The sequence below is a fragment of the Cervus elaphus genome, chromosome 10 (genome assembly GCF_910594005.1).
Source record: "Cervus elaphus chromosome 10, mCerEla1.1, whole genome shotgun sequence".
NCBI classification, from domain to species: domain Eukaryota; kingdom Metazoa; phylum Chordata; class Mammalia; order Artiodactyla; family Cervidae; genus Cervus; species Cervus elaphus.
This window is the reverse complement of record NC_057824.1, coordinates 36,574,403-36,595,673: the sequence shown is the minus strand read 5'-3', so window position 1 is coordinate 36,595,673 and position 21,271 is coordinate 36,574,403. Positions and strand designations below refer to the sequence as shown.

Genomic DNA, 21,271 nt, shown 5'->3' with positions numbered 1-21,271 from the left:
TCAAATGGGTCTGGGGTCTCATCTGGAGGTCCGACTGGGGAAGGACCCACTCCTAAGCTCCCTCGGGATGTTGTCAGAAGTCATGTGCTTGTGCTTGTAGGACGACAAGGTCTGAGAGCCTGTGCTTCTTGCTGACCATGATCTAGGTGCTGCCTGCAGTTCCCGATCATATGGCTTCCCCAGGGAGGCTGCTACTTCAAGTCAACAAGGAGACCCCTAGAGCGAGTCTGCTGGCAAGACAGTGTCTGCGTGCTGTAATACAATCACAGATGACATCTCATCACTCCTGCCATATTGTGTTGGTTAGAAGCCAGTCACAGGCTCTGTCCACACTCAAGGGGAGGGGATTACACAAGAGCAAGACACCAGGAGGTGGGGATCATTCAGGGTCACCTTGGGGTCTATCCATCACCCACATCAAAACGTCATCACAAATGACCTGTCAAGATGTACTTGAGCCAAATATATTTTGAGAAGAACAAAAACAAAAATTCATCAGAGTTCTGTTTTTACCTTCTATATTTGTATTTGAATGCAGTTTTCATACATATCAATAAATTATATTTGGATGACCCAAAGTGTTTTTCATGTTATTTCATTGTAGAAACAGCATCTTGCTTTCACCTAAGGATGTTTAGAATTAAAGCCATGTCTTATAATGATTTCTATGTCTTCTTTAGGTGAATACCATGGGCTTACTCTTCCATACACTGACCTAGACCCTGGGGAACCAAGCTGAGCCACACAAACGTGGTCTTGACCTCCAGGAAGCTTGCAAACAAATACTCTGGAAACAGGAAGGGGCTGGGGGATGGGGAGGGGTGGACCATGGAAACACGTGGGAGGAAGGTCCATGTTGGGAGAGAGAGGAGTGGAGAAGCAAGCTCTCCAGGTGCTAGGAATGGCCTGCGAGGTGAGACACAGCACAGAAGTAGAGGGGGAGGTGGGCCATGGGCAAGGAATGAGCCTGGCGAGGGAAGGAGGAGCTGGAGTGTGAAGGGTATGAAGGGCCTCAGAGTCAACCATGGAGCAGCAGGCCGTGGATGGAGGAGCAGAGGGACTGTCGGATTTGTAGTTTAGATCCTTGTGGCTGTGGTGCTTGTTTTAGGGGAACATCATTGTGGTGAGTCAAGCAGAAAGACCCAAGCTAAGGCAGAACTTGGGACATGCAACTGATCCCCTGATTTTCTTATGGCACAAGATTTCAGGGCACCAACTCAGGTCTGTTTCCCAGAGATCATAGAGAGGTACAAACTTCACAATGTACAAGGTACAAACCTTTGGGGAACAGCTATTTCTTCACCCAAAGCCAGCATCAGTGAAAGGCAGGAGACAGAAGGCAGGTCCCATTCCTTGTGCTTGGAAGATGAGCTGAGGAAGAGTTCACCCAACCCAGGAGATGTGTCTCCTGGAGAGCTGAGAGTCTCTGCTTGTCTCACCTTTTGGATTTGGCTATTGATGTTACATGATGGACAGAAAGAGTAAATGACTGCCTTTTGAGATAAGGAAGCCTTTACTCTTCTCTCTTTTTCCAGCTTCTAACCTTCATTCCTTTGTAAAAAGGGCTAGGGACTTTCCTGGTGGTCCGATGGTTGAGAATCCGCCTTGTAATGCAGGGGACTCGGATTCAACCCCTGGTCGGGAAACTACGATCCTACATGCCACGGAGCAGCTAATCATTCCCTGTGCCACAGCTGCTGAGCCTGCGAACCACAGACTAGAGTCCATGCACCTCAAGGAAAGATCCCGCGTGGCAGAATGAAGATCCCACCTGCCGAAACTAAGATCCGATGCCATAAATAAATAAATAAGTAAAAGAAGGGCTAAATGTTATGTGGAAGATGGCCCGTAAACAGCTTGGATGCCTGGTGGTAAACAAACAACACTTTATTATTTTTTTCTCTTTCATTAAAAAAATCGGAACATTGATAACAAACAAGAGCTCGGACCCCTGGGTTCACCCCCACGTTAAGCAAAGTAGCCCCAGAGAAAGATGGCACAGCTAATGCAAATGATGAGGCTGAGGTCCAGAAGGGTTTTCACCAAGGGGTTTTCTTCCAGGGAAACTATGACTGGGTCCGCTCTGCTCGGCGCCTGCTCCTTGCCCTTGTTCTCCATCCCACAGAGCCACAAGATGGCTTTCACCACTTTGGACCGCTTTGTGGTCATGTCGCCTAAAAAGAACACGACAGATAAAGGTCATAAGGGTAAGCTGTGTCTCCCAGAGAAGAGGGAAGAGAGCCTCACCCGGTATGTTTCAGGCACTGTGATAAAAACTTCATGTACACTATCAAGTGTGAAACAGATCGCCAGCCCAGGTTGGATGCATGAGACAAGTGCTCAGGGCTGGTGCACTGGGATGACCCAGAGGGATGGGATGGGGAGGGAGGTGGGAGGGGGGATCGGGATGGGGAACACATGTAAATCCAGGGCTGATTCATGTCAATGTATGGCAAAAACCACTACAATATTGTAAAGTAATTAGCCTCCACTAATAAAAATAAATGAAAAAAAAAATATGTTCCTCTTCTGGAGGGTATTTGCTAATAATACCTTAACCCTGGAAGACTGTTGAATTCTGAAAGGTTGATGTTTTCAGACTTTTCATGATGTTTATGCGCAGAATTTCAAGTGAATTTCAGCCTCTCAGAGAGAGGCTCAGAGTAACTTGAGTGAAGCACAGAGCTGGTCAGCAGAGGCAGAGATGGGTTTAGGACCTGCTCGATCCGACTCCCTTTCTGTGTGTGGCACCACCTGCCCAGAGGCTGAAGGGAGACGGGCACTCTTGCAGGGAACTCTGTCTCCGCTCAGAGCTGGGGCTGCGAAATCAACTGCGGATGGAGCCAGGCAGGTGGCCTATGGGAGTCAGAGGAGCTGATTTGCTTCTTACACATGTCACCTCTACCAAGAAAGAGTCTTTCTCTCATGTTTCCTGAAGCACATGGCCTTCTGCATCTATCCTTGCGTTTCCCACTAGAGGATGCCATGGGTTCATAGCCACAATTATTTTTTTTTAAAGCCATTTGCTATTGTTTAGTCATCCAGTCATGTCCCACTCTTTATGACCCCATAGACTGTAGCCCTCCAGGCTCCTCTGTCTGTGGATTTCCCAAGGCAAGAATACTGGAGTGGATAGCCACTTCCTCCTCTAGGGGATCTTCCTGACCCAGGGATTGAACCTGAGTCTCCTGAATTGGCAGGCAGATTCTTTACCACTGAGCCACCAGGGAAGCTCCTTTAAAAGCCATGTGTGGTGATTAATGACAACCACAGCCTTGGGGTCATGTAGGCAGAAGGGACTGCTGGGGACTTTGACTAACTGTATATCCCAGGTCTAAGGACCAGCTGCTTTGCACCTCCAGGCAGCTTTTGCTAGGCAGGCATGTGGGCTCCATGCTGCCAGATCTTCCAGTTGTTCAAAAGAAGGAATGTTATGAAATCTCCTGATTTTTAAATAACTCACATTAAAAGAGTAGGTGGCCTAAACCAAAATATGTCTGCAAGCTGCGAGTTTAAAACCAGTAATTTAGAGAATGCCTACCACGAAGGGTTCTGTGAGGATCCAGTGAACTGTGTTTTAGTAGGCACTCAGCAAACGTTGGCTCTCATTGTCCACCTGAAGCATCTGTCGAAAGTTCCTAACCCTTTCAGTGGCCAGAGAGTGAGGGAAGACCAGATCCTGGGAATGAGGAGATGCTAAAATGTCAAGTGTGGCCCTTTACTTGCTAGTGATATGGTAGAAAAATTTCCTCTTAAACACATAATGCTTCTTGAGGTTCCTAACTGTAACCTAGGAAAAAGGCAACTCACAGCTGTGGGTTTTGGACATGTTTTCTTGAACCATCTCGAACTGGATGTTGGTGCCGCTGGCCTCTGGTGTCCCGTTGTGAGAAAGGGTGAGAGGCGGGGGAGTTGCTGATGGCACCTGTTCCTTCTGGACCACGGGGTCATGGCGAGTAAACCAGGTCAAGCGACTGACCTAAGGAGCAGAGAGGAATCGTGAGATCGGGGTGGGGTGGTGACTTCACCCTTTCTCCTACCTCCTTCCAAACAGGCTCAGCCTTCACGTCCAAGTCTCTTCCAGTCTTGCCCTCCCTTTCCACCTTCCAACAAGCTTCAGCTCCCTACACTCTTCAGAATCAATGGACGTTTCCCCCACTCATTCCCCATCTTTCTTTGAAAGCCCCAAATCTCTTGTGGGGATCTCACCCTCTCTCATTCTAGTAAGAGCTTAACCCCAGCCCAGGGGTGTGTGGGACCCAGTGACCAGCATTCAGCTCATCCATTTCTCTGGCCACAGGGACTGGGTTGGTTCCTGGGTGACCACGTGTCTTGGGCTGACTCCATCAATGGGCATGAGCAGCTTCACTGGAAATGCTGGGACTAAAATGCTTATGCTTTTGCTTAATGAGACTAAGAGAGATGTATCCTAGAAGCTGCTGACCCCATTAGGGGCTGGAGAATAGGAATAGAGGTGAGAAGGGACTTCCCTGGGGTCCAGTGGTTAAAAGTCCACCTTCCAATGCAGGAGACACAGGTCAGGTAACTAAGACCCTGCATGCAACGGAGGAATTAAGCCCTCACACCGCAACTACCGAACCTGTGCACTTGGGAGCCCACGAGCCACAACCAGAGAAGACCGTGTGCCATTACACAGACCCAGTGCAGCCAAAAAAAACAATACTTTTTTTTTTAAAAAAGAAGTAAGAGGTGACCAACGGGTCAGATGGTCTTTTCAGTGTTCTGAAATCAAGTTCCTCCAAAGACCGAACCCTGGACTTTTCAGCTTTTTGAAAATCAGCCCTGGCTTTCTGTCACTAGCAGTGAAGGGTCTCAATGGATACAGGGTCAAACCCCAAAGTACCATTTCCTTGGAGGGCGGCTCTGTGAACCAGCTCACGGCACACACAGTGATGAGGGTGACCGAGGACAGGATCATAGAGAAGTAGAGGTAGTGGACATCCTTTACCACAGCCGGGCGCTCATCCAGCTGGTCACAGCGAGGCTGCACGTAGATGAAGTCCAGGATCAGCCGAACCAAGCCTAGGAGGAGGCCTAAGACGAGACCGAAGAAGGCGCCCTGCAAAGCAGAGCAAAGCAAAGCTGTCTTAGACACGTGCCTCCAGAAACCTCAGCAAGCTCTCTCCAGACCTGGTCTTTATAATGACGGTCATTGCAAGGGCCAGTGATTCAAAAAGGGTGGGAGCTACTTATCTGCTTATCTTTTACATACAATTGATCCACTACATATAATTCCCTGTTAATTCAGCTTCCCTTTTGAAAGACAAAATGCATCAAAGTAGAAGCTTCATTGCTTGTTTTCAAAAGCCAGGTCACACCCTCCCTGGATCCTTCTCCCCAGATCTCATCACCGCCCCACAATGACACCTGACATCCGTGTGTCCCCTCTCCAAGTCCCTCCTCTCCCATCCAATGGACTGAAGGGCTGATCCAGAGCTACCTTTTCATTGGCCCGCTTCCAGAAACATCCCATGATGAAGACCACAGCCACAGGTGGCTGTAGGTAGGAGCTGATGGACTGGATGTAGATGAAGAGCTGGCCGCCCTGGCTGGCCTGGACCACAGGGATCCAGAGGATGGAGACCAACACCAGAAGCAACACAAACACCCTGGTTCCGGATGGAGAGAGACACACCCCCAACGTTAGTTTTGTCCTCTCTGTTTACTTCTCATTTTTTTTATAGCTTTCTGGAGTAGAATTTATATACCATAAGATTCACCCATTATGAGTGTGCTATCAAGAAATTTTGGTAAATTTATGGTCATGTAACAAACATCACAATCAAGTTTTTGAATATATATCACTCCAAAAAAATCCCCTCACGCCAATTTACAGTTTATTCTTGTTTCCAACCTACAGAAGCACTTCTATCTGCTTCTATCTCTATGAAAGAAAGTGTTAGCCCCTCAGTCATGTCTGACTCTTTGTGATCCTATGGACTGTACCCACCAGGCTCCTCTGTCCATGGGATTTCCCAGGCAAGAATGTTGAAATGGGTTGCCATGCCCTCCTCCAGGGGATCTTCCTGACCCAGGAATCAAACCCAGGTCTCCTGCTTTGCAGGCAGATTCTTTTCCATCTGAGTCACCAGGGAAGCCCCATAGGGGCTTCTGTGTCTATAGGTCTGCTTTTCTGGACATGTCACATAAATGGTATACAATATATACAATACATGGTCTTTCGCAGTTGGCTTCTTTCATTTAGCATGTTTTGAAGTTCATCAGATATCATGTATCAGTATTTCATTCCTTTTTATTGTCGAAACATTCCATTGAGTGGATATGCCGTTGTATAACTATTGTTGAAAACATTCCGTTGAGTGGATACACCATTGTGTAACATTATTTATCCTTCACCCATAAGTGGACATTTAGATTGCTTCTACTTTCTGGCTCTTGTAAAAACTGCTGCTATGAACACTTGTATACAAGTCTTTGTGCAGACATATGGTTTTATTTCTAGGAATGCAGTTGCTGGGTCATATGGTAAGTTTATATTTAACTTTTTAAGAAAATGCCAAACTGTTTTTGAACAGTTGAACCATTTTATATTAACACCTGCAATGCACAAGAATTCCAACTTCTCTGCCTCCCTATCTGCTTTCCAATTATAGCCATACTAGTGGGTGTACAGTGGTATCTTGATGTCATTTTCTAGATTACAATCTCATTTTGAAGATTGTTCTAGATTACAAGTCCTTTGTCAAATATTTGGCTTGCAGATAGTTTCTCCCAATCTGTGACTCATCTTCTCATTTGCTTTCTTTCCTTTCTCTTTTTTCCCCTTTTTATTTTCTTGGCCACCCTGCACGGCATGTGGGATCTTAGCTCCCTGATCAGAGATTGAACCTGAGTCCCTTGCATTGGAAGCTCAGAGTCTTAACCACTGGACCACCAGAAATCCCCTTTTCATTTTCTTTTGAAGTGAAAAAGTTTTGGGTTTTGATGAGATCTAATTTAGCTCTCTTTTTTTTAACAGAATATGCTTTTGATGATGTCATAGTTAATGGCTCACTCATGTTCGACTCTTTGAAACCCCATGGACTGTAGCCTACCAGGCTTCTCCGTCCATGGGATCTTCCAGGCAAGAGTAACTGGAGTGGGTTGCCATTGCCTTCTCCAGGGGATCTTCCCGACCCAGGGATCGAACCCAGGTCTCCCGCATTGCAGGCAGATGCTTTACCGTCTGAGCCACGAGAGTAAGACCGTACCTGCCCACAATCATGAGCTCCTTCTCAGATGCCCGAGGCCGGAGATGGTTCCAGAGGTCCATGGTGAAGATGGTGCTGGCACTGTTAAAGATGGAGGTGAGGGAAGACGTGAGCGCTGCCACCATCACAGCCATCATGAGCCCGCGGAGCCCTGGGGGCAGAAGGGAGCTCTATGGGCCTTGGGCTTTTTCTGCCTTCACTGTTGACCCCATTGCCCAGGTCTGCAGCCAATCGGTCCTGAGAGGCCCAACACTGAGGAGGCAGAACGCAGGGCTGGGAGCCGAGAGGAGGGACACAGAGGTGGGTGAGGCACAGCCCCTGCGTAGCCAGGGCCTAAACTTCAACTGGGGGCCCTTGCATCTTGTCCCCCACCTTGGATCGGAGCCCAGCCAGGGTCCTCCTTTCTCGGGGGGACGCAGCTGAAGGGTGAGGGATCATTACCTGTAGGCAGGAGTTCCAGAACAAGTTTGGGATACGCGATGTCAGAGCAGCCGGCGGGGTTGCTACAGACCTCCCGGCAGATTTCTGGGTCTGCACAGGCCACTTCGTCTGTGGAGGAAAGAAGCCCAGAGATGGCTCGATGGACGCTCAGAGCCCCAGGCCCGGCAGAAACACAGCCTGGCGATGGTCAGCACCGGGAGACAGGGTTACTGCGTGTGAGTGTAGAGCTCAATGAAATGAAAAGGACCCTGGACTTGATTAAGGGCTTCCCAGTGGTAAAGAATCTGCCTGCCAATGCAAGAAACATGGGATCGACCCCTAAGTCAGGAAGATCCCCTGGAGGAGGAAATGGCAACCCACTCCAGTATTTTTCACTGGGAAACCCCATGGACAGAGGAGCCTGGTGGGCTACAGTCCATGGGGTCGCAATAAGTCGGACATGATTTAGCGACTAAACAACAGCCTTGATAAACCATGGCCTTCTCACTTAACCATCCTGGACCTCAACTACTGTATCTGTGAGATTGGGACCATAACGGGACTTTACTTCATAAGGTTATAGTGAGGACTGAGATGGCATACGTTAACACCCTTAGCATAGAGTCTGAGACGTGGGAAGGGCTGAGTTCATTTCAACTACTTTTACTGTAACCTCAGTAAAGCTGACAGCTCACGGTTAGTCTCGGCCGTGTTCTACATCAGGTTCCTTAACTCCCTAAAAAGGACAAAGCAATTCATCTCTTTACCTAAGTTTACTGGAAGTGCAAAGGAGCATGCCATCATTTGACACACGGCAAATATTTTTAAAATTCCTCTTTTCCCCATCTCCTTCCCAATAGCACATATAGTTCAACAGCTGTTCCTCATTTTAGGCTCATAAAAACTCTACCCACTCTGAAGCTTTCTCTCCCCCTCTTTCTCCGTTTCTGTATCAATTCTTTTCTCTCCCAAGCAGCATTCTGATTTTCTAATATAAATCCATCCAGAATTCCTGGCACCTCTACTTCTTCATCTCTACCATCCAAAGCATGCAAGCATAGACCTCTTGCTTACAAGATAGAAAGAGATAAAAAAAAATTATATTAATGTGTGGTACTGATAGGGACAGAGTAAAGGACAAAGTAGATGATTATATAGTTAATCCCACCAGGAGATTGTAAGTAAAAAATATATATAGGAGAGCCTTGTAAGTTAATGATTACTCAAGGGAGCAGGTTTGCTCAACCACAATACCAAGCAGGCTGGCTTAGCAATAAATCTAAGCAACAGAAGCACGGGACCTGCCCCCCAAACAATAAAACAATGGTGACATGAGACCCACAACCTGCCCAGTGAGCTCAGGAAGTTACTGATTCCTAAGACATGCTCTCCGCACACATGAAAAACAATAATCTGTGGACCCAGCTTGACCCCACAGGGACGAGAAAAGTCCCCTGCGCAACCTGGGGAGCTGATGTTGGAAGCAAGAAAGACAGGCAAGAAAGTCTGCTGAAGAAAGACAAAGAAGTTCCTCTCCCCCACCCCCTACTTTTCCTTTGATTATGAAACTGTAGCCCAGTAAGTTCTAGGGGCATGGCACCCCCTCGCCCATGCTTGTAAGTCTCACAGCTGTTCTAAGAAATCACTTCTTATCCATCACTTTGCCTCCCACAGAGTTCTTTCTGTGCTGAGACATAAAGGACTGTGGGACCGGGAGCTCTCTGGAGCCCCCCTGAAATGCCACCAAACAATTTCAGTGCAGAGTAGCTGCTCAATACACTTCTGTTGGGAAGAGGCTAGCTATCTCATTAATAGTGCTATCTTCAGAGAGGGGATGGGACCTGGTTATCATCACCCAGCAAGGTCATGATGGAGACAGGTCTCCCAACTCCCAATCCAAAGTTTCAGAGAAGGCCCAGAGTGTAGGTAGTTTCAGTAGTCTGGCACGTGTTTGAATGAGAGCTTTCTTGTTACTTTCTGTCTTCCTCAGCTCCTCATATCTGAGCTGAGCCATGCTCCTCACCACCGTCTCCATGCCAACACATCACACTCACCCCTGCTGGACCACTTATAAATCCTCATATCTCTTTTGCCAGCTGGATCTATTAATAGGGGTAACTCCCATAAACAACTCCCAGACCCTCCCTCTTTCTTCCTCATTCTGATGGGTGACACTGTCTTCCAGCCCACCTCCGATGGCAAGTGACAACTACCCCAAGACTCAGTTTAGGGGTGGGCTTGGAGCCCATCACTGCCCACGCCCATCTCCTCCCAGGTTTTGATGCAATACCAATGTCATGGTGATCGTGTAGTTTGAGGCCTCAAATTCACAAGTGGCCTTGAACGCAGATGCTTGACAGGGTTACAGCAGGCAGATAGCTAAGTATGAGCAGGGAAACGGGGGCAGGGGCCAGGTGGCAGGAAATCTTGTAAACATCTTGTAAATGTCTTGGAAACAGTGAGGCAGATGAAGGAAAGCAGGAAACTCCATACTGACAGGAAACTACATATTCTAGGTGATAAGAGTTCAGGTAACAAAGAAAGGTGGGGAAAGGCAGGGATCTCCTGCCTCCAAAGATAACCTTTTGCTTAGTATGTTCTTATTACAATAAAATTGGCCTTACAGATAAGAAGTACCCGCCATGCATTGATGCCATGACACTTCTGGTCTAAGCTAAATAGGGACAAAAATCCCTCCTCCCCTTGGGAAAATGGAACTGGGGTTAAAATCAGGGAATACAAATGCCAAACTCCTCCTTCCTCAGGGAATATTCTGCCCCTTCATCTGTATGAAGCCCTTCAACATGGATGATAAAGAAACCCAGGGTGGCGGCTCCTCACTTGTCTGCCCACTGTCCCCCTTGCTTAAATAAACTCTCACTTTATCTTCTCAACCTCTCTGCTTTGTCTCTGAAATCTTTCAGGACGAAGAAAGAACCTTAAATTCACCAGCAGCAGCGTTAGCTCCAGATGAGGTTGTATGCCTGGTCTTTATATTTGTATCTGTGTTAAAACTATTAGTTTAATAAATGTGAACATTTAAAATATATCACAACTTTAAAACCCAATACTGTTGGTTCTTTTCTTTAATTAAAATTTTTATTGAAGTATAGTTGTATAATACAGAAGCTTACAATGTTTCAGGTGTATAGCAAAGTGATTCAGTTATATTTGTGTGTATATATATATATACTTAAAATAATAATAATAACAATTGCTATGGAATAAAAGTCAATGCCTATAAAACTCTGATTCAGTTTAGACAAAATTCAGATCGCAGACAAAAAATGATATTTGACAGGAAGTATTGAGAAGGAACAATCCTTTTGAGAAAAATGCTTTTGAGAGGTCAAAGTTCTTGGCTTGTTTATGATTTGTCTGAGGAAGCTTTGAAGGTTAGAAAATAGTTACATTCCTGTGGCCAGAAGGCGGTAGGGAGCCTCCCAGGGAGGGGGGGGCAAAGATCTTGTTTACATTCACATGTTATGGGTTCAAACTCTCACTGTCCAAAAACGCCTCTCTTCAAGGGACACCAAGAAGGAGCAAGACTCCCCCTGAAATAATTCATTTAACAAGGAAGTTTTTGTTTAACCCTCTAGGAATGCAAACTTCAACCATGAAACATGTGACACAAAGTTTATAATGCATGTTTAGGGCAGAAAATTATGTTTGTTCATTCAAGCTGAAGAATATGTTTGTCACAAGGAAACTAGTTGGCTCAGCTAAGTTATAAATGAAATCAACAGCCTTGCGATCGTTAACCCACCATTCACTAGTATCTGCTCACATGTCTTGGGTGAATTAATCAGCCATTTCATACATTGAGTGGATTCCCTTGTCAGATCCTATGATGCTTGAAATAAAGGATGGCTCTAGCAGAATCCAATCCAAACGCAGAACCAAACCTCCTTCTTCCAAAATGCCAGCATTCATAGAAGTTGTACTGTGACACAGATGCTGCAAATTAATACTCTACACATACCTTCTCATGAGTTTTCATAACTCTGTGGCAAAGACATTTCTATTATACTGATTTTTAAAATATTTATTTATTATTTGGCTTCCTCAGGTCTTAATTGTGGCATGCAGCATCTTCATTGTGCCGTGAGATTGTGGTGCATGGACTCTAATTGTGGTAGGGGGGCTCAGTTGCTCCATGGCATGTGGGATCTTAGTTCCTCGACCAGGGATCGAACCCGCATTGCAAGGCAGATCCTTAACCACTGCATCATGAGGGAAGTCCCTATTATACCTATTTTAAAGACAAGCAAATTGAGACCCACAGAGGCTAATTACATCCCCAAATCATAAAGCTAGGATCATGGCTAAGACTCAAAACCTTAGTTTATTCCAAAGCTTAGGTGGAGATGATTGGCTTTGTAAACAGGTACATTTCTAGACTCTTGTGTTTCATTGTTTTGAGGGTCATTTTGCTTCTTTCTTGGTTTCTACCAGAGTTCCTTTATGAGTGGGTATTATTTTTCAGCTGGACTAAGTGGAAGAGGATGTCGTCCAGGCTCATGAGAGCCCAGGATCAGAGCATCCTTTGAGGCAGTGCTGGACCTATCTGAAGATTCAGTAGGGAGCTGGTGGAGCCAAGATGGAGAAAAGAGTGGAAATGGGTAGGAACAGTGGCTTGGCCTGGCCCCTGGCCCTTTAGACCAGGGATTCTCCACCTTCTGCTGGGACCCATCCCCAGAGACCTGGATTCAATAGGTCTTGGATGGGGTCTGAAAAGTTGCCTTTCTAGCAAGTTCCAAAGCAATTCTGATGCTGCTAGACTGGGGACCACACTTTGAGAAGTTCTGATCAAGATCTTCAAATCCGCCATGCCCACCTCACCATCTCCACCCTGCCTCACTCTCTCAAATTCATTTCTCACTTATTGCTGGTACCATAGGCTACAGTGTTTTGATATCTATTTTCTTTTACTTTGTCATGAGTACCAGACTCATCTGAGATGTTACAACTACCTAGGGTCACGGAATGTGGCATTATGTTTCATTTAATAATCATCACTGATTGGCTGACTGCTAAGAATGAGGATCAGGGTCTTGTTATTGATCTTCCAGATATAGATCCAAAGCTTAAGATGTGATTTCCTGAGAGAGACAGTAGCATGATTAAAAGTCAGGTTTTGGAAGCAGATGCACCTGTCTGCAGGTACAGGTAGATAGATCACCAGTTCCTGACATCACAATGACTCCCAATAACATTTTCCACTCCTAGGCCTGTTTAATCCCCATGCTGAAAACCTCATTCCTCTACCAAGTTTTTTTATAGATAAGGCAAATACTCTAGAGGTTTGATACCCCAGTTTTGTTAAGAAAAGTACCCCACCAAGGGTTCTATGTTTCCCTTGTGGCATATTAAAAAGCAGAGATATTACTTTGCCAACAGAGGTCCAACTAGTCAGAGCTATGGTTTTCCCAGTAGTCATGTATGGATGTGAGAGTTGGACTATAAAGAAAGCTGAGGGGCAAAGAATTGATGCTTTTGAACTGTGGTGTTGGAGAAGACTCTCGAGGGTCCCTTGGACTGCAAGGAGATCCAACCAGTCCATCCTAAAGGAAATCAGTTCTGAATATTCATTGGAAGGATTGATGCTGAAGCTGAAATTCCAATACTTTGGCCACCTGATGGGAAGAACCAGCTCATTGGAAAAGACCCTGATGCTGGGAAAGATTGAAAACAGGAGGAGAAGATTGAAGGCATGACAGAGGATGAGATGGTGGATGGCATCACCGACTCAATGGACATGAGTTTGAGCAAGCTCTGGGAGTTGGTGATGGACAGGGAAGCCTGGCATGCTGCAGTCCATGGGGTCGCAAAGAGTCAGACACAACTGAGCGACTGAACTGAACTGAACTGAAGGGTTCCATTGGACTGAAGTTGCCAAAACACTGAAGTGTGAGGGGAGCCCTCACATGAGATTTCAGGGAGCTGACATCTGGGACAAGATTTAGCCTACTTTGTGGTTTTAAAAAAAAAAAATATATATATATATATATATATATAGTTGACGGACTTCCCTAGTGCTCCAGTGGCTATGACTCCACACTCCCAATGCAAGGGGCCTGGGTTCGATCCCTGGTAAGGGATCTAGATCCCACATGCCACAACTAAATGTTCACATGCCTCAACAAAGACCAAAGCTCTTAAGTGCTGTAACTAAGGCCTGGTGCAGTCAAATAAATAACTAAAATATATAGTTGAGGCAAAGCCCCGGATAGGTCTCCACTCTGTTTGACCTGGGACATCTATAGGATGTGCCCATTGAACCAACACTGGGGAACGGCACAGAGTCAGTAGATGCCAGGATGGAGATGCCTCAGTCGCATCACAAGGAAGGGACATCAGCCTCACTCACACGGGGCAGTGGGTAATATGTTTAGAACACTTCACAGGGTCTGAGACTCACAGACAATCTCTCCTCCCAACTGTCTTCTTACCTGGAAAGAGGACACGGCTGACCATCCCCGGGAACACCATGATGAAAAGGGGCAGCACCTTCAGGTAAGCGGCCATCAGAGAGCCTCCTTTGGCGTGGGACAGGTTCTTGGCAGCCAGAGTCCGCTGAACAATCACCTGGAAAACAGTGGGATGGTTGGAAGTTGAGATGACTTTCTCTTAAAGCAAACTAGATGTGCGTGGCTTCTTGGTAGGCATAGTAGACTCAGGAGTCCAGTGGATCTGGCTTCTCCAAAGAAGCATCTCTTTTATTCTCAATCCCTGTGATCCAATGGTCCAGCCACAGGAGTGACACCAAGGCTGAGAAAGCAAGAACTGGAAGGAGGATAGAAGAGAAAGAGAGGTTCTGAGATATTGCTACCAACAGGATTGGTGTAGCTGGGCTTATAGTTACTGCATATTGGTACACCTAGGTCTTAGCCTGACCCCCTTCTCTCTGATGGGAGGCATGAGGTAGGTCTTATCAAGATTTCTCCCTTCAGAAGAGATCGGTGGTTGCCAGAGACAAAGGGTGGAGGTGGGCAAAAATGGGTGAAGGGGGTCAAAAAGCACAAATTTTATTTATAAAATAAGTCCTGGGGATGTAATATACTGCATGGTGACTATAGTTAATACTGGGTCGCCTATCTTTAAGTGGCTAAGAGATGACCTTAAAAGTTCTCATCACACCAAAAAAAGGTCTCATCACAAGAGAAATATTGTAACTATGTATGGTGATGAAAAATCACTACATTTATTTTGGTGATGATTTTGCAATATACTCAAATTTTGAATAGCAAAAAAGATTTATCCACTCAAAGGGAATGACATGCTGTCGAGTGTTTTTTGAGTAGAAAGAAGACCGGCCCCCACAAATCCTGCTCCAGCCTTCAGACTGCATCTACATGAACTCAGAATTTTCTCTACTATTTCCTGAGGTTTGGGGTCTTGAAGCATCTGGAGAAGTTGCAGAGACCTTTGGTGAATTGGTGTTTAATCGCTAAGTCGTGTCTGACTCTTTGTGATCCTATGGACTGTAGCCCACCAGGCTCCTCTATCCATGAGATTTCCCAGACAAGAATACTGGAGTGGATTGCCATTCCTTTCTTGAGGGGAGCTTCCCAACCCAGGGATCAAACCCATGTCTCCTGCATGGGCAGGCGGATTCTTTACCACTGAGCCATCTACCAGAGCTTTTGGTTGGTTCCATGAACAGTGGACAAGAGGAGTGAAATGTCATTACCATCATAGTACTGTGGTGAGCAGGACGAAGTTGGAATCCTTCCCATTTTTAAAAAAAGTGTTCATCAGTGGCATAGGCTTGCTGGAGTGTCCTGTGTCTTCTTTTGAAGCCCACCCCCTCTCCACATGGCTATCCTGTCTCCTTGGGCCCAGATCCTGCCTGATCCAGGGGTAGGCACGTGACCCCAGCTTGGCCAACCAGAGCCCTTCCACGGGGTTTTTGGATCTGGGACTTTGGGAGTTGTCAGTCTCTTTCCACTGGACCTCGATGAGAAGCAATGAAGTCCGCAGGTAAGAAATAAAGACCCTGGAGGATACCAGAGTACGTCCCAGGAGTTTCTGAAGGCTAGTACACCTTCCCGCAGTTCATATTCCATGAGGTAATAAATTCCCCACCCTTTTCCTAAGCTGGCTTAAATTTGATGTGTTTTTTTTTTTTCCTGGGACTGCAACCAAGTGTTTCCTCACCTGCACAGATGATGATTATTTGTTTGGACGCTGTCAGTGAATGAGTCTAAAACATGGGATCAGCTTATCTGAGGAAAGGTGGGGGAACAGTGAGGCTCCCTCTATCCAGAGCTGGGGACTTAGCTGTCCTTGTCTAGAAGCTGATTTAACTATTACCTGTCATTTCTCATAACTCCAAACATACACCCATTGGGCTTTCTAGAATAGTTAAGAATGTGGTAGTTTCATGTAACAATATAGCATTTATAGAATACTTTTTAAAAAATGGTTTCAGTAAGATGCCAAAGGGGCATCCCCAGTAGCTCAGCGATAAGAATCCGCCTGCAATGCAGGAGGCACAGGAGACTCAGGTTCAGTCCCTGAGTTGGGAAGATCCCCTGGTGAAGGAAATGGCAACCCACTCCAGTATTCTTACCTGGAGAATTCCATGGACAGAGGAGCCTGGTGGGCTACGGTCCCTGAGGTCACAAAGAGTCAGACACGACGGAGCAACTGAACACAGTAGCTCAAAGATGCCAAAAGAGGCATTCAACCTTCAATCCTTGTCAGTCCATCTGGAAGCAGATAGGAGAATTTATAGCTTTGGAAAGCCTAGCCCTTGAGATGGCAGGTTCAAAGCTGTGACTGAAAGAAGTGTTGGCTTTTATTCCCATGAAGTGGAGACTCCAGAGGTGAATTTAAGAGGCAGCTGAGTTTTAAGAGAGTTGTGCTGCTCAAAACCCCACAAGCCCTGTGAAGAGTGTGTGGCCCTGTATGACAACCCCCAGACCCAAGTAATGGAGCAGAGCTCATAGAAATGTTATGAAAATGAACGAGTTAATACCTAGGAAATGCTTCAATCAGTTACTGGTAAATGGTGCAGTTATCAATAAATGTTTAAGTGTCATGACTTTATTGACTGTGATCTGCCCTTCTGTCTCTGCACAGACAGATCTAAAACACGCTCTCAGTCAGCACACCATGCATGCCACTTGGCCTTTCTTCTGCTCTAAAGTGAGCTACACAGGGAGCTGACCAAAAATGTGCATCTCCTAGGGCAGCACCAGCTCAATGAGCTAACACATAACGCAGCCTTTGGGCTCCACAGAATCCAGTTCAGCAGCAACAAGACCGAACGCCGTGGGCTCCAAAGAAGGCTTGGTTTTCTGGGCTCTCTTGCCCTCCCTGGCATCTGGAAGATGATCGAGTCATCGTGGATTAAGCCCCCAGGCTCTTGAACAATACAAGGTGGGTTGAAGGTGGGCTTCAAGGGATGTACACTGAAATCCCAGCTAGCAAGGGTGTGAGGCATCTCAAGGAAATATTCATATCGATTAATAAATATAAGCTGGTGACCCGTGTCAAGAGCAGTAGCATAAAACCATAGGAAACATGTAAATAATTTTAACGGTTTATTAAATGCCCCTGCAACGGAAAGGACTACGAGCAAATTTGCAACACTTCTCTCTTTTGTGATTACTAGTAATCCCACTCATGAGAAAACAGAGGTTGAAGCTATTAAACAAAGTTATGCCACCTGAGCTTGAGTCCAAGCCTGTAAAGGTTGAAAAAGCCCAGGCTCTTAGCCTCCATCTGAACTGTCTCCCAGGCACTCTCCAGCCCAATATTTGCTAAGGAAAAGATCAGGGGAGGAGAGCAGGAGGGGAGAGTGATTTTCTAAAGGGGCAATATTGCACCCATCTCTGCCTTGGGTCTTAGCTCTTCACTCAGAGGAATTCTCATCCATGGGGTGACCAAGGTTCACTCTCTGCAGTGCCTCCTGCATCAATTCAGTGGTCTGACTCCATGATCATTATTTTAGCTAAAGTCTCGTCACTCTGAATATGAAATACAGCTTCCAAAATGGCACACAAATCGCGGATCTTTAATATAATGGAAAAACCGATTTCAACAGATGACGTATTCACAGGGCTTGAAATCTGAGAAAGTACAAACAGGTGTGTAGTGAAATGGTTCCTGTCCTTCCTGGCACACCTACCCCAGGAAGTAATCGCCCTCGGTTTTAGGTGATCCATCTGGAGTTTCCTTCAGCACACTCATGTGTGTGTCCCTGCTCATTTAGTCGCTCAGTCGTGTCTGGCTCTTTGCAATCCTGGTGGCTCTGTAGCCCACCAGGCTCCTCTGTCCATGGAATTCTCCAGGCACAAATACTAGTGAGGGTTGCCATGTCCTCCTCCAGGGGATCTTCCCAACCCAGGGATCGAACCAGCGTCTCTTACGTCCCTGCATTGGCAGGTGGGTTCTTTACCACTAGCGCCACCTGGGAAGCTCTTCAGCAAACACAAGCAAATGCAAACACGGAGTCTATCCCCACCTCACCTTTTAACACAAAAGGCTTATTTTACCCACAGCAGTGTTTTTTGCCTTTCTAATTTCTTTTCTTTTTTTTTTTAATAGCAGTTATATATTTGCTTTAAGGGATTGGCTTTGGTGGGTCCCTCTGCCCCAAATTCTCTTCCCTGACAGTCACTGGAACCTACTTGCTCTCCTCCTTTGCCCAAAGGTCACTTCTCAACCATGATTCCCCTGACCACCCTATTTTAAACATCACTCTCACATTCTCAACCTCCTTTTTTATTTTTTAATGACAGTTATCACCTTGTAATGTTCCATTTATTTATTTACAGCCTGTCTACTTCCATCAGAAGAAAGTGAGCTCTACAAGGACTGAGTATCCTTGTTTACTTGTGATTTCTAAGCAGCTGGTACAGAGAGGACACCCAGGATTTGTGGAGCAGATAATACCAATGTCAGTTAAAACCTCCATTTAAAATATATCACCTTTTTTGCTTACTGGATCTTTCCAGACATTCAGCAGGATGTATCAGGTTTTCCCTTTGCAAAAAGCAGCAGCTTCAGATTTGCCATATAAGCAAGAGTAAGAAGATAAGGTGTAGAGTAGTAGAGAAATAAGAGAACAGATGGGGAAGGACAAAAACCCAGCTTCCAGACACCCCCCAGGAAGGAAGCATTCCGGGGGCGGCTGGCTCAGCCTGCTGCCCCGTACCTGATCCGTGCACCAATACCAGAGTGACGGGATGGACATTCCAAATAGGATCCCGGGCCACGGGAGGTCAGACGTCACTGGGTCTCGGAAAATATGGAAGGCATCTTCCCGGGGCAGCCCGCAGCTGCTGTTCCCACTCCGGTTACTAGCCATGGCCAAGAAATATTTCTCCTCCAGGCCTTCCAGCCCACCAACTGCAGCGAAACCTAGAATTCAGAGGAAGCCCAAATTTGCCAGGAACTCAGATTGATCCACAGAAGCTCATGAGGGGATGGTTGGAGATTGGTGAAATCCTACTTAGAACCACATGAAAGTTAATTGACTTAGAGGTTCATAGCCTCCTATTTAAAAAAAAAAGAATTTATTTTAATGCCTTTGGTAGTGACTATGGGTTGCTTCTTAGAATAATATTTTTAAATTTATAACGCAAAATGGTCATTTAGTCGCTAAATCGTGTCTGACTCTTGCGACCCCGTGGGCTATATAGTCCACCAGGCTCCTCTGTCCATGGGATTTCCCAGCCAAGAATGTTGGAGTGGGTTGCCATTTCCTCTTAATACAAAATACATCGATTATAAAGGAAACCAAATACATTGAAGGCACTCATCAAACCATGAGAACTCAGACATAGTAATTTATTTATTTGCACCATTAAATAGAAAGACTCCACAGTGGGTCAAATAACAATCTAGTTTTAAAGTAACCATGGACACAAGCAGTGTTTCAATGCATCAGCAGCAATTATAAAAACATTTGGATAAAAACATCCGGCTTATATTTTGGTTTCAAAGTCACAGATATTGCTAATATTCCTGTGGTGAGCTGCCTATACTAATAACTGAAAGATGCTAAATGTCACTGATAGGTTTGTGAAAACAGAGATGGACTTCTTTCCCATCCAAGGTTCACAAAACCTGTAAATTCTGTCTATGGACCCCAAGTTAAGAAACTCTGCCTTAAGGAAACATACTTTTACCGCTAAACTTCTTCTCAGCTATCCCAATTTATGGGATTTCAAGAGTGGTCCAAGTAACCTATGGCCTTGAGAAAGGCATTTCTCCACCTGAGATTCAGTTTTTCATCTGCGAGTGGGAATAATACAGTGCCAGCCTCACAGCACGGGAGCGAGGACGAAGTGAGACGCTGCACATAGAATGCACAGCATCTGGCACAAACATGAGTTGTCCCTAAAAAATAATAAAGCACTGTAGTTTGCAGATAATTTGCTTCTTTATATCAATTGAAAGGATTCAAGGTTATCCCCAAAATAACACTGCTCTCACTGGATTATGTTCTGGAAGGTTGTGTTTGTCTTTTTTGTTTCATTTTTTTTCTTGGGTATTTTTTGTTTGTTTGTTTCTTGGTATGGTTGGTGTTACCATTTGGGTAAGAATGATATGTAACCTGCAGCCTGGCTTATTTTTGTGGAAGAGTGTGGTAAACAGTGGCTACTGGGGGAAAAATATTTTTTATGATAAATTTTTGTCATGCTTTTTTCCCTGAAAAATTGTTTTGTGGCAGTGGGAGGAAAAGATAATTATTTGTGGTCCAATGATCAGTAATTGGACCTTGAATATATACCATTCAAGTCAAGAGAAAGCTAGACAGACTATATTAATATTAGACAAATTAGACTCCAGAACAAAGAAAACGGCCAAGGATAAAGAGGAACATCACATAATGATAAGGGGGCCAATTCACCAAAAGCTCATAACAATCCTAAATAGAAAAAGAAGTCAACCATTATAGTTGGAGACCTCAATACCCCTTTTTTAGTGGTTGATGGAAAAAGTAGACAAAAATATTTATACAGATAAAGAAGATTTATACAACACTATCAACCGAGTTGACCCAATTGAAATTTATAAAGCACTACACCAACAATAGCAGAATACATATTCTTCTCAAGTACTCTTGGAAGGTTCATTAAAATAGGCAATGTTTCTGGCCATAAAACAAACCTCAATAAGTTCATAAGAAATAAAATCATACAAAATATATTCTATTATTGTAATGGAATTAAACTAAAAATTAATAACAGAAATATATCAGAAAAATCTCCAATATTTGAAAATAAGTTGTCCCTGTTTGCTGATAATATGATATTATATATAAAAAACCCCAAAGATTCCACCCAAAACAGTTAAAACTAATAAATGAATTAATTTAGTAAAGCTTCAGAATACAAAATCAATATGCAATAATCAATTGTGTTTCTATATACTATACGCCTGCAATGCGGGAGACCTGGGTTTGATCCATGGGTTGGGAAGATCCCTTGGAGAAGGGCATGGCCACCCACTCCAATATTCTTGCCTGGAGAATCCCCATGGAAAGGAGGAGCCTGGTGGGCTACAGTCCATGGGGTTGCAAAATGTTGGACACAACTAAGCGACTAAGCACATAAACAAATACTATTGGAAAGAGATATTCAGAAAATAGTACCAATACA

General features: G+C 45.1%; 1 protein-coding gene across 1 annotated transcript in view; it reads right to left on the bottom strand.

Moving 5' to 3' along the window:
- Positions 1-1,869: 1,869 nt before the first annotated feature.
- The window catches only part of SLC5A11 (solute carrier family 5 member 11), a 55,089-nt gene continuing 35,687 nt past the window's right edge, over positions 1,870-21,271 (bottom strand). The window contains exons 10-17 of the mRNA XM_043914544.1: positions 18,820-19,025; positions 14,105-14,240; positions 7,674-7,781; positions 7,233-7,383; positions 5,462-5,630; positions 4,865-5,080; positions 3,811-3,979; positions 1,870-2,174 (exon numbers count right to left, since the gene is read on the bottom strand). Coding sequence (XP_043770479.1) covers positions 1,969-2,174; positions 3,811-3,979; positions 4,865-5,080; positions 5,462-5,630; positions 7,233-7,383; positions 7,674-7,781; positions 14,105-14,240; positions 18,820-19,025 — 1,361 coding nt within the window. The 3' untranslated portion in view covers positions 1,870-1,968. The remainder of the gene's footprint in view (positions 2,175-3,810; positions 3,980-4,864; positions 5,081-5,461; positions 5,631-7,232; positions 7,384-7,673; positions 7,782-14,104; positions 14,241-18,819; positions 19,026-21,271) is intronic.